The sequence below is a fragment of the Gallinula chloropus genome (genome assembly GCF_964237585.1).
Source record: "Gallinula chloropus genome assembly, chromosome: 3".
In the NCBI taxonomy this organism is placed as follows: Eukaryota; Metazoa; Chordata; class Aves; order Gruiformes; family Rallidae; genus Gallinula; species Gallinula chloropus.
In genome coordinates, this window is record NC_140087.1 from 41,325,301 (window position 1) to 41,343,822 (window position 18,522).

The 18,522-nt window shown below is 41.1% G+C and overlaps 1 protein-coding gene across 1 annotated transcript in view; it reads left to right on the forward strand.

Moving 5' to 3' along the window:
- Positions 1-18,522, forward strand: part of DISC1 (DISC1 scaffold protein) — a gene marked incomplete at its 3' end in the record, with an annotated part of 185,823 nt that overhangs the window by 145,111 nt on the left and 22,190 nt on the right. The window contains exon 10 of the mRNA XM_084261835.1: positions 17,174-17,405. Within this exon, the coding sequence (XP_084117961.1) occupies positions 17,174-17,405 (232 nt within the window). The remainder of the gene's footprint in view (positions 1-17,173; positions 17,406-18,522) is intronic.

The window sequence follows — 18,522 nt, forward strand, 5'->3', positions numbered from 1 at the left end:
TCCTGCACCCATCCAGAGCCCTGCCTAAAGCCCAGCACCCTGCTGTTGAAGAGATCTGACTCTGTGCTGTTGGAGAGCAGCCTGTGGTACCCAGGGCTGAGTCCAAGCTTGCAAATATTGAGCTCTTTAAAGCCAAAGCCTTCCTGTGGCTGGCTATGGATTCTTGCCTTCTGTAAGGTAAGGTTTCACCTCGAGCCCTTAGTGCCCTGTATGTAACTGTGTAGCAAGCCTTCTATCTGCTAGAGGAGAACTGCTGTGCTACTGCTGCTGAGTAAGGCTTTCCATAAGCTTTTCTTTCTCCTATATGCAGCAGCACAAGCATGCTTGGGGGTGCCAGATGGCTGTGGTAATTTCGTGTAACCTGTGACCCGCCGTTTCAGCTGCTGGTAATATCTTAGGAGCACACAGATAGGACTGAAATGCCATCTCTGCCTACCTCCCCCTGAGGCGATGTGTTTTCTGCTGCGCTTCCAAGAGAGCACACAGCCCCATCCCTTGCTGGATAATGATCTGATCTTATTTTGCTCACCACCCGTTCTGCTGCAGGAGAGTTAAATGCAGGTTAGACAAAATATGAGATCCTTCTAGTGACTCATTTAGTCCCTTTCTTCTTCCCAGCTGGTCTAAGTCATACACAGCTGTGAGAACATTAGCTCCGAAATTGTGAGCAGCAGACACTTTATATGCGGTGATGCATTCCTTTATATCTCGTGGTCCACATGGTGATGGCTTCTAAATCCCTTATCATAACTGCCTCAGGCTGGAAACAATTTTTTTTGTACCAGCCGATGTAAAGATGACATTTCTTGAGCTGAGGGAATTTAATGTGATTGTACTGTTCTCCAGGCCTCAAAAGATTATGCTGTGACTTCCATTCATCACAAACCCAGGGCTTTTTAGTTGCTTTTTCTAATTCCCAGATAGGAATCGTGAAATTATTTTTTGGGGAATAATATTGTTCAAGAATAACCAGTGGCAATTACACAAAGGTGTTTTATTGAGCTATTTTCTATGTTGTTCTGCAAGAATGGGAAAACGAAAAAATATGCCTGCTAGTAAGATATTAATACTGAGACTGCTGTGCCTTGCCATTGTTGAATGATACAGCACCTGGTAACTTTGCAAATGTATGCAAAGCCTTTCTTCTTTAATTGACTCTGTTGCTGTTTGTCGGTTCATTTTCTGCTCAACAATGTTTGTTTTCATGTTAACTGCGGCTCTTTCTCCACTCCTGGATGCGCAGTGCAGAGCCTGCAGTGGGGTCTTACCCCGATGTGTGTGCTTGTCTGCACAGCTCCTTGTTCTCTAAAGTAAGGGGGATTGTGTGTGTTTAGGACAACTGAAAAAGCAGAAATTGAGCCCAAGGTGTGTTTTACCTGATCTCATACATCTGTGATTTCTTTTTTTTTTTTTTTTTTAAATCAAATGTCACTTGTGCTGAGCAAATGTGGCTGGAAACTGGTTGCTCAGGCTGCTGATGCAAGTGCGCATTTTGCATCGGAAATGTGTGGTTTTCTCATGCAGGCAGTGTTTTTAATGCACTTGTGAAGGTACAGTCTTCACCAAACTCTGTTCCTCTCATGTCCTGGGAGTTCTGTGCCACAGGACAAGTCAGGATTAACTGTCACCATATCACATGTACACTCCTAAAACACTTGTTCTTTTCCCCTATTATATGTCCTGTTATTTTGCATGCTATGTGTCTCAGGTTTCCTTTATAGCATGCTATGTTTCAGAAATGGATTTGGGAGCAGAGCTGGGTATGGAGGCTCTGAGCAGCACAGCACACTGAAGGGAAGGGTCTTAGAGCTGGTCTTGACACTCAGCCTTTGTGGTGAGTTCTCTTGTGGACGCACAGGCCCCTTTCTCACCTGGTAATGACTTCTGCTCTGATCTGTGTGGAGTTTGGTTTTTTTTTTTCTTCTTAAAAATGTAATATAATATTGATTCTATAGGGGTAGATTCCTAAAATGTCTTGTTTCCCTGTGGCTTCAAGGTGTCACATATGAGTGAGCCATATGTCCTTGAAAAAGCGCCCTTGGATGTCAGTGCACCAATGACTTGTGTTGCCTGCCCTTGCAACACAGGGCAGCAGGACTAGGCCCTGTGTGAGCATCTTAATACAGACAGTTGCAAACATGGTTAGAATTTGATGTTGCTGAAAGCAAATATGGTAAACAACTTACTAGATTTACAAAACTGGAAGAAATTTTTGCACATTTCTGTGACATCTGAATGTGTTCCATCTCAGCTGTGATTTGCTGTTCTTTAAAGTAAAACAGTCTTTTGAAGATGCTGTGTAGTTTTACCATTCCAGTGGGTTTCCAAAAAACTTGCAACCACCACCACCACCAACAGAAAACCTGTCTGGGTTCAATAACGTTAAAAAAGCATTGCAGTGTCACCAAACCCACGTGGGGACTAGAGACTTCACTGGAGAGAATTGATGTTCTTTGCTGTGAACAGGACTTTTGCTTTGTTACTGCTGCCTCGTTCTTCTGTCTACATGAGAGACACTGTCATGAAAACAGGATTATTGTTTCTTAAAGGCTCATGCTTTCCTGATACTTCTTTTCCAGCCTGAAAGCAGCAACTTATGTCATAGCACGTACTTAGCTGTGGAAAGGTTACGATATCATGAATTGAAGGATTATCACTTCAGCTGTGTAGCTGGTAACAGGAACATAGGAACTTGAGAGCAAATCTAGCATTTTTAAATAGATTTCTAGAGGAGAGGGAAAAATTGGCAAAGCCAGCATGCGTATGCAGAGTTGCTCCCACTCGATGCTCAGAAATGGCATTTAAGCTTTTTTACTCTCCTACTGATCTTTTGTTTTAATACTGTTGTGGTGAGGTTTGTTCACTTGCCCAAAATATTCATGAATATAAGGAGCTGTGAATAATGAAAAGCAAACTACTAAGTGTGCTGGTTAATAAACTACAGGTGATTGTTTTGGTGGCTCTATTGGCCCACCCTTATTTGGGAAATACAACCTCTTTTTTTAATAGTTTTGGAAACTTGATTTTCACAATGGGAAATCCAATTAACAAAGAAGAAAAACTTAAATATCCTTCTTTATTTCTTTTTTTTGCATCTGCTTTAAATGTTTGTGGGCTTTCTTTTTTTTGCTGCTGTTCTTCAATTGCTCTATCTTGAAGTTAGCGTTCTTAGGGAGGGGGCTTTCTGATTCTCTTCCTGGTCCTCCCTTTATTGTGGCTTCTCTATTTCCCTTCCTTCCACTTGTCTCACCTTCTTTCTTTTGTTTCCAGCTTTACTCCTTAGCATGCCTGTTCTTGTGTATCTCCTGTCTGTATATCATGGGCGGGGGGAGTTGGATAGAAAGAACATAAAAAAGCACTCAACTCACGAGAGTTGAGTTAAAACAGCAGATTGTTTTTCAAGGTATTTTAGACGGCATGACCCCAGTGCAGGTTCTCATTAAACGTTCTTCCTGTCTTCCTCTTGCAATATATTTGAAAATGCCTGCGGTGTCCTGACAGAATATAGTGTCATGTAAGTTCTTAGTAAATTCAAAGTAAAATAGACTCACAAGAAACTTGATGGTTGTGCTTCATGGAAGTGGATTAGCCTACACGAACTCCTCTGGAAGAAAAGGGAAATCTTTGCTATTCTTTTTGTTTCTAGATGTGGAAAGTGAAGCTGACACCCGCAGGGGGTGGAAACAAATAATATCTGTGGAAGTGCATCAGATTCAAGTACTTAATCATGTCTTTGCAGAAGAGTGTGTGTTTCATCTTCAGGGTGATCTGATGCCATGTGCTAGTGGAGATTGTTTGACAGACACTCATGTCTCATGCCAGCATGCAACTCTTGGTTCCCAAACATAACTGTCCCTCACTGCAGGCAGAACTAATATTTATACCCATCCATAGATGAAGCGAACGTTGCATGAGCAGTAGAAATGGAGGAGGGCAAAGAATGCAATCTGCTGCTTCCACCAAGTAAGAAAATACAAACCCACCCAAAACAAAACAGAAAAACTCCACAAGATAGAAGATCTTTGCATTGATGGAACCCGCCATGTCTTTTGTGGCGAGGATCTTCTGAGTCTACGGTGATAAAATGAATGCTTGCAACAAGGGGAGGAGGACTTTGTTTTAACTCCTGAGAAACAATCTGCTGGCTGAAGGTGTGGAGGGAGACTTTTTGCAGAAGGGTGTGTGATGGGGAGGCTTTTGGTTCCAGCAGCTGTCTGGAGGAAAGGGACATAATGCAAAATTTACTTTTCCACTTTAAGTCCTAGTAGAGAGTTAGCATTGCAGCAGTGTGTATTTGGTATATGTTGTGCCCTGAACATTTCTTTAATGACCATTTGGTTCCTATATGAGACAGAAGTGAAAGAGTTCACATAAATCACATGTGTGGCAATTGTTGTCTTCGCCCACCTCACCCCGCCCCCCCCTTTTTTTTTTGTTGTTGTATTTTATCTGTTCAGGGGTGCTGTGTCACACATTCTGATTTCTTTTCTCCATTTTAATTGGGAGGTAAGGGAGGTGTAGCACCTGACTATACTGTTTTATGAGAAGTACTGGGAAGCTAGTACTATTGAAACTAGGTCTTTTTAGAGAAAGAAAAAAAAAAGGAAGTCAGATTTAGGGCCAGTTTGCAGTGTCTCTTAAAGTTTTAGAAAAAGCAAAGCAGATGGTCATGCAGCCTTTAGTAACTCACTGTCCATATTTATTCAGGTTTCATCCAGGCTAAGGCTTTTTTGAAGCTACTGAGTTGACTTCAGTAGTTAGTGTGCAGCACTGGCAAAGACAAGGTGACAGGGGATTTTGCTGCTTATTCATGGGAAAGCTTGCCCACCTCTCCCCTTCCCCTCCAGGCTCTTTGTCTTCCATCCATTTTATACTTAGCATAGAGAAATCATCAGAGGGCAAAGCTGGGTCTTCCCTTCTGAAAACAGAAAGTATTGCTCTTGCTTAAAGAGACAAATGCACTGAAAGTTTACAGCCTCCACAGCTGATTAGTAACTGTATTTTGTTAAGGTCTTGTTGTCTGTGCCTTTCTCTGATGCAGTGGTGTTCTGGTGCTGGTCAGTCATGCCTGCAAATCTAGAGTTCAACACTTCGCTGAAACTTATTAATGTTATGGTAGTTCTCTCTGCTGCAGACTCTTGCCTCATCAAGAATAAGTATTTCTACATCACTTCCCTGCTTTGGTGTGCTGATTTCCCTATTTTGGAGCAGAATGCTTTCTTGCTATTTTTTTTTTTCAATCACTTGTGGTCTTCCCTGTCTTCCCATGTCTTTCTATTTGATTGAATGAATAATGCGATTTTTAGTGTTTGCTACTTGTGCAGGTGGAGAAGATCCCATTTTGTGAGTGCTGAATGTCTAATAAGGCTGACGTCAGTCACACTGCCTTCCTCTTCCCTGAAAGTAGGCTGTGTGGCTTTTTGACCAAGAAGCTTATATAATTTGTCTTGTAGATACCTGTGCAAATGTATGTTTGCATTAAGGAAGGGAAGGCAAGTTGATGCCATGAGCTTTGTTGGTTTGCTCATAATAGGTTTTTGTTTCCCATGCAATAGTGCTTTGACTGTGAGATATTGCTATCTCTTAGCTCCATTGTGCTTCAGAATATTCAACCACTGATCTCCTCTTAGATGTTTGAAGATAAGGTCCAAGACTGTCTACATGAGGGTGTCTTTGCAGTGTGCTATAGCTGCTGAGCTTTGGATATATACCTTTGGATTCTCTGTCAAGCTGAAGGACAGTGGTTTTGTCATTGCATCTAGAAAATGGAGAAAATGTGCAACAGGAGGTGCTAGCATTATTTGCAAATGTTTAGTAAGAGCATGGTGTCAGGGGAGATGTGCTCTAGAAACTAAGGACTGAGTTTGAAAAATTGATAAAAAACCATCCACTTATGCAGGACACTACTTCCAGTAATTTCATGGAAGACTGTTTCCAATCTGGGACTGTTTCTACTGGGAAAATGGTAAGTGCATCATGCCTGAGAACTCTTTGAAGAGCTTCTCTTTACACATCAGCATCACTTGAGCCTTGCTCAATCTGCCCTGCTGTTGTCTTCTCTGTGAGCTGACTTAATGAAAATGTCAACCTGTCTCTGTTGTGGAGATATTATCGGAGGGGAGAGAGGGGTGTGCAAAGCTGTTTGTCACCACTGTGTCCATGGCATTAAGCTTTTGCTCTCTTAACCATGTCCCTTTGGTGGCTGTATGTGAGTGAATATATGTAGTGAGAAAGGTCTGATCCCTTCTGAACCTGGCAAGAAATTTGTTCAGAGGTGGATGTTTAGTTTCCTATTGCTACTGGGTTTGTGTGTGTCCCTAAAGGCAAGACTTGAAACCAGTTTGGGCATTTCTCAGAAGATTGGTCATCTCTCTTGAGCAGGATTGCCATCAATCATAGTAATACGTGTAGGGCAATCAGGGAAGATGAGGATGGATGTGTGATGTCATCTGCCAGCTGTCCAGCAGTGCTGCTACATTTCCTTGTCCTCTGGACAATGCTTTGCACAAAGTTCTCATTGGCTAATTAGATACGAGCATCATGATAATTACATGAGTAGAAAATAAAGTGTCATCGCCTATGTAGCCTCGGTATAAAGGTGTAGGATAGCTCTTGCATGCAACTGGGACAATTCTGCGTGCTAGTGCCTGGAAACATTCATTACTTTATTTGCCAACTGATGGGAGTGTTCTCTTCCAGTTTTTGGGAAGTCACACAGCCCCAGGAAGCTGGCAGCGTGCTCTCATTGGCAGCATGCAACATCCAGGGTTTGTGCTACCAGTCTCCATCCAGGGAGGATCTGTAGACCCTGCCCTTTCTCTCTTGCTCTTTTTGAGCCAGAACAGGATTTGGCTCCTGACCGTGTTTGACCTTGCAGCCACAGCGGGTCCTATTGTGCCCTCGGACATTTTAGAGGAACTCTGCAAGTATGTGGCTATTGACATCAGTATTTGGCCAACACTCTTGTTTTTCCAGGTGTGTCTTCCTGGTTACAAAGGTTGAATTTCAAGGTACATTTCCACATGATGACAATATATAATCTCTATCAATTGTGTCTCTTCTAAAAGGGCATTTCTTTGTTCTGTAATTTTTAATTGCTAGGTAGGTTTAGTGCCTGCTCAGTCAGTAGCACACAGGATGATTCACACTCCCAAATTCGCTTGACACTGAAAGTCTAACTCTGTTACACGTTTGGAGAGGGGAATATATTATAAACTGTTGAATTCTTTATTGGAGAACAGAAGTGAATAATAAATGATAGGGGAATTACAAATTCCTTCTATGTGCTTCCTAACACTTGTGGTCAGAAACTGTAATAATAAGAGATCAGACTCGTTATTCTAATTGCTTTGTGATAAGAATGCATTCTTCTCTTGGTATAAATAGCTGTTGGTGTTACTGCAGCATTGCAGATCAGTGGCAGCTGAGAATGCGGCCTCAATGCAAGCGCTGTGCTTCCGGCCTGCGGCATGCTTTTGGAAGCGCGTTTTCTTGGGTTAGAGTTGGTGGTGAGTCCGAAAGCTGCTTAATTGCTTCAATTTCTGTGGAAGTTACCGTAAGTTGAGTCCTTTGTGGGGTTCAGCCTCATGGAAGTATTTAGGCTTTGTGCAACAGCTCGACCATTTGAACAGACCTTAGGTGAATATATAGGTCCCGAGGTGCCTGCTTTCCAAAATCAGGGCCTAGTTCATGCTTCTCCTTCAAATCCAATTTGTGCAAATATTAAGTAATACAGGAAAAAAAAAAATCTCATGCCAGTGATTCCCATCTAGGAAAAAAAAAAACCCAAACCAGAACCCAGCAGCCGACACAACTGTTTAATGACATTGTGGGGCTTTGCTGTTACTGCAGGAGCCAAAGGCGAGCAGGATGCAGGCTGAGTTATCAGTGTTTGTACCAAACTTGAAGGTCCTTTATCAGATTATGAATGAGCTGAATGATAAACTGGGGTTGAGGAGCTGGCTTTATGTGGACTGCTTAATAAGAAGAATTCCTTGGTCGCTTTCTCCTCATCTATCAAAGTTAAGTTTTTTACTCTTAGAATAGATTATTTATAATAGATGTTTCAGGGGAGGTAGGGGCAGAGGACCATTACTCTATTCCTTTTTAAAGAGAAATAAATAGCCCTGAAAGCAGGTAGTAAATTTTTACATTATGGATTAGGTAATATAGTAAAAAATAAACTGTACAGTAAATGTAGGGACAAAATTGAGTAGTAAATCCTTACTACAAGGTGCCTTCCTTCTTCCCTTGTAAATTACTTCATTTCCTGCATTTGACGTGTCAGTCTCATTCCTGCATCCACCTTGCATTAAGAATCAAAGTGAAAACCATCAGCTGCAACAGTCTATCATTTTGTGTTTCCAGTGGAGATAATTTAAGTATAACACACTGACATTGAATATTGATAGAAAGATGACAGGCAGTGATTAAAATTTTGTGCCGGGTAAGATAAATGACTGGAGGATTGAAGAGAAAATGACAAAAATATTGTTCAGTATTGTGTGATATCTTGTTTTTTAATAACACTAATCAAATGTCCATTATTGGTTTTAAGCACTAGAAAAATTGTTCTTCCTCTGTGTTTTGAACAGGCCTTTCAGGAAAGAAAAAGCAGGTATAAAATATGTGCATTTCACATAAAATACAAGGTGTACTTCTGTCCTTCAGATGCTGATATCAGGCAGAGGAAAGATGTTATGATTCTTAGTGGATTGTTTTTAGATTTCAGTTTAGATTTTAATCCTTCAGTATCCTGGACACAGTAGGTAATGTATCTTCTGAGTGGAAGAACTTGTGGTTAATTAGTGTAGCTGATAGACCTAATTTTCTTTTAAACATTTGGCAGAAAATACTCTCAGATACTTAGGATCTTATGAGGAGCAGCTGAGGGAGCTGGAATTATTTAGTCTAGATAAAAGGAGACTGAGGAGAGACCTCATTGCTCTCTAGAACTACCTAAAAGGTGGCTGTAGTGAGGTGGGGGTCAGTCTCTTCTCCCTGGTAGCTAGTGACAGGACATGGGGAAATGTCCTGAAGTTGTGTCAGGGGAAGTTTAGGGTGGATATTAGGAAAAAATTTTTTACTGAAAGGGTTGTCAGATATTGGAACAGGCTGCCCAGGGAGGTGGTTGAGTCTCCATCCCTGGAGGTGTTTAAAAGAGTAGATGTTATGCTTGGTGACTTGGTCTAGTGTTGGACCTAGTAGGGCTGGATAGATGGCTGAACTCGATGGTCTTGAAGATCTTTTCCAATTGAAAACATTGTATGAGTCTATGAGATTCTACTGAGATCACTGTGAGGGGCCATGGTGAGGGGCCGTGTATTTTTTACATGAATATTATTTCTTATTTTTCTGTGGATGGAGAGTGAAATTTGTCAGAGAGGGTACAGCTTATGCCTGGCTCATCCTTTTGTTAGCATGCAGTTATTGCTGCAAAACATAATGCTTCATTAAATCAAAATCTGTGGAAGCAGAGAAGAAGATGGAGTTCTGGAAAATCAGATCACATGCACTGGTCCTGCTTGCTGTTGGTCCTGGGCAGTTGTTTGCTTCCAGCCTTCCCCCCTAAAGCATGATTTGTCTTGTCTTCTGCACTGAAGGCTGTGTTCTCAGGAACGTCTCAGCCGCTGATAGACATCGTTCAGCTACAAATGCAAAGTAGGAAACTGCCTACGCTCACAGCTTTACCCTTTGTATACCCTACTTTGGCAATTCGGTGTGCACATTTGAAAACTCATCCCTCATTTTGTAAGCACTATGGAATATAGAATAGTTACATTCTATGTTGATTTTGCTCCAGTGTCACTAAAAGGAAAGTCTTTGTACAGGTTAAAAAAGCTTATTTCCTTCATATATGTACATCTTCACGTCCATCTATCCCTTATCACTTTCAATGAAGTCCTTCACGTGAAGGTAACACAATGCCATTAAATTTGTTTGCAAATACAAGATATTACATATAAACATAAGGTGTAATTTGTCATGCAGCGTATGTTTTCAACTGAAAGGAGCATAAAGAGCTGTGGAGGTTCTCCCTGTGGCCAGACCTGCAGACATACACTGCCCCAGGAGTGAAAGTTCAGACAGGGCAAGGAGAGAAGTGAGAGCCTCAAGGTACCTGCAGCAGGCAGCAGCAGTCTGAAGGAGCTTGTGCAGCGTTTGAGTGGTTGTGTTCCAGCATGTCATTTTTCCCTCCAAAGTGGTTTTGTTACATTCTGTAAGTGTTCTTTATACTGGGCCTAGCGTGTCTACTGTGCTAAATATCTCAGACGAGCAGAAATCAGCTTGTATTTTTGGTTCTCCCCTACAACTCATCTGAAATTTGGCAGATGTGGGCGAGAAGGGAATTGAACTGATGCTCTTCTTTTTGCTCACAAAGCCAAGAAGTGATAGTTCCTTACCCCAATATAACTTCAAAGACTGGTGGGTGTTCCATAGCAATATTGTAGTGGTTAGGTGACTCAACAAAGACATGGGACACCTGGCTCTAGGTACTCATCCCCAAGTCAAGGACAGGAGGGTTCCATGGCCTCCATACTGTGAGGGCTGGTCTGGTCTTGAGGCTCTGCTCACCTGTTTCCTCAAATCTACACATTTGCATCTGCTCCTGGGACGCTGTAGAAAGCAGAACCACTGCTATCACCCGTTCTTCTATCTGCATGAATGCGGTGTCCACATCTCTGTGCTACACTATCATGTCCTGTCTGGATGTGCTGGATGTCTTGGATAGGACTGTTGTGCAGAGGACTTTTCTGTGGCTCATCAGGTTTAGATGTTAGAAAAGTCAGCCCAGAGAAAAAATTATCCCAGAAAAAAACCCAAGGTCAGAGAAATAAATTGCTTTTGCCAGAGAAAGCTTCAGACTCTGCCTAAGAGTATTAGATACTGTCCTAGGTAGGTGTTATAGCAGGTTGTCATCTGACAGGGGAGTGTGGAGTCTCCTGACCTTCTGGGAGTGAGTCTTTTTTACATGGAGAAGTGCAATAATAGTGCTGAAGAGCCAGCAAGTGTTGTCAGTGAGTTTTGAAATAAGGAACTAGGAAGAAAGTCTCCTGCACAGGGGCACAGTTGCATGATTGGAACAATATGGAGTCAATTAATGAGATTTTTGGTTCCTGAAGAACTGGAGAGAAGAGGCACAATCTAAGGAATTGAATTGTGAAACTGAGGTTGTTTGAAAGGGTTTGTAGGATAAGAGAGGCTTCCAAGAAAAAAAAAAATCAGATGTTTAGAAAAGGTGACTTTCTAGTTCACAGGCCAAAGGAAAACAATTACCATTCTGGCAGAGTCCATGTTTTCTTCGTCCCTTTTCTTGCATCTTTCTTCTGCATCTTATGTTCATCAGCGGAGAGCTGAAATATGATGCCCTAGTTATACCTTCTACCTTATCAGTCTGCCATTACACACCAGCCAGATTTATTTATGTGCCTTCCTCTCCTTAGAGCCTCATTTGACCCACTGATAGGAACATTGTAGTCCTTAGTTTGTTCAACAGATTGGTTGTAGGCATCTTAAAATATAACAGCTAAGGTTAAAGATCAGGAACAGATTAGGTTGGAAGCCTTTTTTTTTTTTAATTTCTTTTTTTTTATGATGGACCAAAGCAAAACACGTTCCTGGAATAGTAAATACTTGTTAAATGTAAGAAGGGCTATTATTGCATGACTGTGAGTTAATATAATAAACCAAATCTGAGGAGTGGATTTCCACTAACAAGAAAGCGATATGGTTGCCTGCCTTCCTCTAAGTATTATTACTCTATACTACTTGCCTCCTTTGTGCACTGCATGGCTGTTGCCTTAAGAAAAGGCAACAAAAACATAACTAGATGTAGAGTAAGAAGAGCTGGTTCCTTCCCTGTAGTGCAAAATATAAACAAGTGACCAAAATGTAAAGAATTTTTTCCTAGTTTGTGCAATAGATCAATGAAGAATGGGCATCTAGAGCAAAGTGTTTTAATTTGAGTTACCATTTTCTGCAAGCCTCAGAACTTTCAAATCCTTTTAATTGTTTTAATGAAAAAACCCTGGTATGTCATGTCTGCCAGGATATTTCTGATGCATTTTGTTTCCAACCTTGACAGAGAAAAGTGTCTTTTGGGTCAGTGTTAACATGTGTGCCAGGTACTGAGAAAAGGTAAGTACATGCTTTCCCAAATCTGCACCTTAGTGTGGCTCACCTATTAGAAGGAAGTTGTTTAAAGTATTTCTTCTTCTTGGTGGTTAAAGTCCCCTCATAAGTTAGCTTTTGTTTGTGCAGTTTCTAAATAGATGTCTTGGTAGATGCCTTTTAGCTTCTGTCTCACTCTTTTGGCTTTCAAGATGTGGCTTCTTACAGGGATTTTTCTAAAAATAAGCGACATCATCTATCAACACACAGTGTTGACCTCAGGGTGTTGTAAACCACTTTTAAAATTCACTCACCAAGGGGCACTCATAAAAACTCTAGATGATGAGATTTACAAGTAGCACATCACCCCATGTTGATTCCAGTTGACTTTTGAGAAGATTTTGGGGGACTTTGTTTTCATTTTTTAAATAGAGTTAAATGTAAACTTTGTTTGGCTATTTTTACATGGGGATGTTTTCACTTAGGCTATAATGTTGAGGAACTGAATGTGCCTTTTGTATGTATGCAGAGCCCACAATAGGAAAGTCGTGTTCTCATAGTTCCAGTTAGTGCTATAAATAGTTTTGGAATAAAATGCTGAGCACTACATAGAGAGCCCCTGTTGATATCGCTGGGAATCTTGTGAAAAGACAGAAGAGCAATGTTGTTTGGACTTCAAGGAAGAGAGAGCGAATTGTTGCTGAATATGACTCTTGACATGACATGAACTTCACCTACCATTACATGTACATTGAATATATCCTCTAGTTTCCTGGCACCCCCCTGGTGTCCAGTGTTGTTTCCTAGAAAACTACTTGAGAACTTGGAAAAGGCATCTGCAACTGCAATTTCAATTGCCTCTTTATGAAGTGAACTCAAGGATAAACCTCTCTGTTCTACATTCATTTCCCCCTGTCCATAAACAGCTCTGTTTCTCTGACAGCTCTTTCATCATCATCAACATGACCTAATCCAGAATTCTCCCTGCTGTGTCCTTTTCTGTTGCTGTGGATATTTCAGACATTCTTCAAGTCAGCTTCGGCCTGCTCTTGTAGAGTCTTTCTGCAAAGTATCCTTGAGATAAGACCTGTCCCAGCTATCTGTCCAGCTAAAAATATTGCTCAGGTTGAGTCTTACCTCTCTCTTGCTTCAACATCTGTTTCCCTGGCCGTGACTTATTAAAACCAGTCCAGCCTTAGCTTCATCCATTCAAAGTGCTGTTGCCACTACAAGGACTGTTTTGGTTTTTTTTTTTTTTTTTAAAATCCTGGTCATTTCACTTTGCATTTCTCTATTGGCTACCTCTGTTTAGTCACATCAAACATAACTACTAACCTTCAATGTCAAGCCTGTTCACAATCTTTTACCACCTACTCAGTAGTTTTTTTTTTCTTAAATATATCAAAAGACTGACTTCCATATACAGATGTTAAACAATGTATCTATCCCTTGCCCTGTTTTTATACTAGCATATTTTGACTTTCCTACATGATTCCTTTATGGAGCAATGGAGATATTAGCTATCCACTGACCTGTTTCATTGGCATCCTGCAAGTCCTTAAAATGCTCATTCACTGTGATACCTCAGTGTGCTTGACAGTGATTAGACTAATTAGATACTGATGTAACTAATTAAACTGTTGTACTGTAACTAATGTGCCATGTTCAGTCCACTGTTGTCTCAGTGTTTCTTTCAACAACCTCATCTATATCCTGGCTCTTGTTGCTTATTTTAAGCTTAAAAGACCTTCTGAGAAAAGGGCCATCATTGTAGTCACTTTGGACTCAAGAGCACTCTGGCACTTGGAAGTTCACAATCAGTAGGTGATTAAGGTATGCTTTGTTGTTGCTGTGTCTGTAGCCCAAACACAACTACAGGATTGAGAGCAGCCCTGAGGAAAAGGATTTAGGGATGTTGATTGATGAAAAGCACAAAGCAAGCTGGCAATTCATGCTTGCAGTCTGGAAAGTCATCTGTGTCCTTGGGCTGCATCAGAACCAGCAGGTCAAGGGAGGGGATTCTGTCCCTCTACATCTCTCTTGTGAAACCCCGCCTGGAGACTGCTTCAGCTCTGGGGTCCCCAGTACAAGACAGATATGGAGCTGTTGGAGTGAGTCCAGAGGAGGGACACGAAGATGGCCAGAGGGGTGGAGCACCTCTTCTGTGAAGACAGTCTGAGAGAATTGGGCTTGGTTAGCCTGGAGAAGAGAAGGCTCAGGGACCTTACAGCAGCCTTCTAGTACCTGAAAGGGCCTACAGAAAAGCTGGGCAGGGGCTCTTTACAAGGGAACAGAGTGACAGGATGAGGGGTAATGGCCTTAAATCGAATTAGGGCAGATTCAAATTAGACGTAAGGAAAAAATTCTTGACTGTGAGGGTGGTGAGGCCCTGGCACAGGTTGCCCAGAGAAGCTCTGGCTGTCCCCTCCCTGTCCATGTTCAAGGCCAGGTTGGATGGGGCTTTGGGTAACCTGGTCTAGTGGAGAGTGTCCTTGACCATAGCAGGGAGTTGGAACTATACAGTCCAACCCAAACCAGTCTGTGGTTCTATGATATAAATGGTTGTGATTTGTTGTGGATTCCAACAAATTGTTCCTGGCACCTCCACTGAACTTGCCACATACACTACTTCAGCAGTAATGCATAGGCAGGCATATAACACCTCAAGGTTGATGCATTATAAAATATTTATAAATATAGGAATAATATAAAATCTGATCCAATCTTGATCCCTCATTTTGAAAAGTTGCATACCTGAAAAATCTCACTGTGCTTAGTACAGGCATCCACATGCTTTTGGCTTCATGAAGACTGCAAATGTACTTTTAGTGTGGCTTGAATATGAATAAACTGAAGTCTGAAATTGATTTGATCCTGAATTTACACCTGGTGTAAAACCTAAAGATTTTTGCATGCTGGTGACAATATAATTTTTTTATAAGTATTTAGTATGTGTTTCTGTCTTAGGTATTTGCAGCTTTCAAATAAGTTTCATTTAAAAAGTGTGAATGAAAAATGTTTAAGCAGTGAATTTCAAAACACATACTGAAGGATGCAGAGCCCTTGGGTTTATGTTTGTTCAGAATATTCAAGGATATGTGTGTTCACTGATTCCAGTTGAAAAGTTCAGCATAACAATTTAGTATCTTAGTCCAAGATGTATCAGAGTTTTACAGATACAGCAATAAAACAACAGTATCCTAAAAAATAAAGGCAAGCTATTAGCGGTATGTTCAGTAATTGCTGATTGCTAAAATGGGTGTAAAACTTGGATGCAATCAAAAGCCTCTCAACTGATGAGCTGAGTCACAGCTGAATAACAGCAGCCCAGGCACTGTTACACTATACTTCTTCTATATGTGCTGTTCCTCTCCGCTGTGAATACGGTGTACATCACTATCTCTGCCTCAGTTTTGTCAGTAGAGCTCTTCATTAAATTGAATAGCCAAAACAAGCTATCCACTGGAAATTACGATTTGCGACTCTAGTGTATTTTCTGAGCCTTTAATAATAAGGCACATATAGCTGCAGACAAACTTTTTCAAAAAGCCAGGAGACGGGTTTATGTATGTCTGTAGGGAAATGTTTGTACTGTGTAACCATGATGATGTGACTGACAGGTAGAGAAACAGTGGGGGTTATTTTATTTTTCTGGCTTGGTAAGTGAAATGCTACCTGGGTGGAAGACAGAAGTGTTGCAATCCAGTGAGGATTTTTTTTTTTCCCTCTCTAATTAGTGATACTCTGAGCTCCCTGGGGGAGACCAATTTGTGGACCTCATGCTGCATTCTGCCTTCAATAAACATATATACTGATTCTAAGCACAGATCAAATAGCTCAGCTGCTGGAGCTTAATTTTGCTCTTGGTCTCAAAATATTGCTGTGTGAATTTTACAGCTTGGCATCTTGTAGAGTGTGCAGAGTTAAAAATGTACCTTTCTTAGATTAATGACTTTGTTGTGAGCAGTGCGGCTCCTCTATTCTTTGTTTAGAATAAAAGATAAGCTGGTATTTAATTTAGAAGAGTTAAAATCGAGTAGTTTTTTTCCAAATCAAATAATCTTTTTCCTTCTTTTAGTCATTTATAATCTCTTGCAGTTATATAGAAAATGATATCATTTGAGAAGCACTGTGAAAATAAATTTGTGGTTATTCGATATTAACATTCAGATCTGTCTGGAAGTGTGTATTGCCCTGGGAATTGGCGCTTGGGAGTCCCAGCCCAGGCTCTGACGCTGATCTGCTGTGTTTCAGCAGGCAACCGAATAATTTGGTTCCTTAGAGACAACGCGGTATTAAATGGAGATACGACCGAGCAATGTGATGTTAGGCCTCTTGTTTTGAAAAACTGCCTGTGCCTAGAACTCCCATTGACTGCAGGTGAAAATGTCTGCTGGTCAGATCTCAGGAGCAGTGTTCGTAACATACGTGGGCATCTCTGAGAGATGATGGAAGGATTGAAAGTACGAACGAGTCTGGTATTTGGAGTTCCCTAATGCTTTTGGTTTTTCCTTGGTGGGATTACAAAGTAGAAAAAAACCAAAGCACACAAGTGAGTGATAAGGACAACACTCAGAAGTGTGAGACTGAAGGAAAGGAGGAGTATTATAGGTTAATCTAATTTGCTGAAGTTGAAGCAAGGACATTTCACTGTAACAAGATGTTTAGTGTGCCTGTTTTCCAAAAAGGCTAGATCTGATTTAATGCAGCGAGTAGTGTGATTGTCCATATGTGGTCTTCTATATCACATTCAGGAAAACCACGTGGCTGCTTTTGGGACGATCAGGAGAGGGTCACATGCAGCCGGTATGTGCCATGTAGCCAGAAGCAACCTCTTAGCACAAAGGCTTTTTTATAGTATCAGCTTTATAACAGGGCTGCAATTTTACTGAATTTCAGTTGAAATAGCTCATGTTAGCTCTGTGAAAGTATTTGAGCTGCTGTTGTTTTTTCTCTGTTTCTATTTTCCTATCTAATAATAAGCAGTCACCCCAAAAGTTGCTTGAAATAGCATCTATTCTCCCTGAACTGCAGTTTTATTTTCTTTTGGCTTTTATTTCAGCTGCGGGAGCCAGCTGCTCCAAAGAGTGTGGGAAGCTGACTTGGAGGCCTGTCAGCTGTTGATCCGAGGGTTTCAACTGAAAGAAACCAGTTGCTGTGTTTTTGAGGAAGAAGAGAACCAAACGGATGAGATGGAGATGACTGCTGATGACCCATCGGATTCTGAAAAAAGAAAAGAAAGTCACTTTCCAAAGGGCAGTGTCCCCTGCCCCAAACGCAGTGGGCTAAAAGAGGTAACTGAACTATTCTACAGCTGCATTTCAAGCAATACTACTGGTTTTCCTTTTGGGAGGAGGAGTTGGATCTGGGAGATGGGTCAGTGGGGCAGGTTAAGTATGAACTTAACATCTGGCCTATAATCTGGGACATGAATAAAATAGCTTATTAGCTTCTCAGAAGCCTTTCAACCCTTTTCCCTTTCACCATCAGTCTTCTTAAAATGTGGGAATTATTCAGGCAATGAATGCAGAATGTACATAAGGATTTACAGGAAAAACGATTACGTAGTTAACACAAATTATCAGCTGTTCCTCATCTCAGGGATGGGTTTCACTCTGAGTGAGTTCTGCTGAATTGCTAGCCCAGATCTATGCTAACTGAAGTGGGAGAGGGTAGCATTTCCTCTTATAGTGAGGAATAGCTCAGATGCTGGTAGGCTTCCACCATCCAACAAATTAAAAGGAGGAAAAAAATCATGAGGCTTGAAGAGTTTCACAAATTTCTTTTAGGTTTTTCTGTTCTGGAATGCCATTCTCTGTTAAAAATGTACAGATACCAAATAATCTTTTAACTGCGCTGCCAAGGTAATCAAACTGCTAAAAATCTTCATCATCCAACAAGCACCCTTGTGAGAAGAAAACCCTCCAACAGGAGTTGTCAGTTTTATTACCTTGAAATTTGGTTGACAAAAATTAAGCGTGCTTAATTGCACCCGATGTTAAGAGCCATTGAACTGTGTGTTACATTGAAAGCTGATGCCTAGTTTTGCATTTACATTGGCTGAGACTTAGTGGAAAGCAGGCCCTTACCTTACTGTAAAATCTCTTCTTGCTAGTTTAAGTGTGGTTTTAGATTGGGCTTCAGTAGTCCTTGCAGCCTTTTCCTAGGGAAAAGAGTTTACAGACTGATTCCTCTACATAGGGAACATTTTTATTTGAAATGCTCAGCTCTGGCTTTGTTGTTTTGTTTGGGGTTTTTATCCTCCTCCCCCTTTTCTCCATCATTTTCCTGATGAGTCCACTGAAGTAATGTGAGCAGTTCTGTTGGTTATGGAAAGCTGCACTCTGCTTTCAAAAGTGCAGCTGAGAAGCTCTGGAGGGTTTGGGGTTTTGTGACTGTTCTCTAACTTCT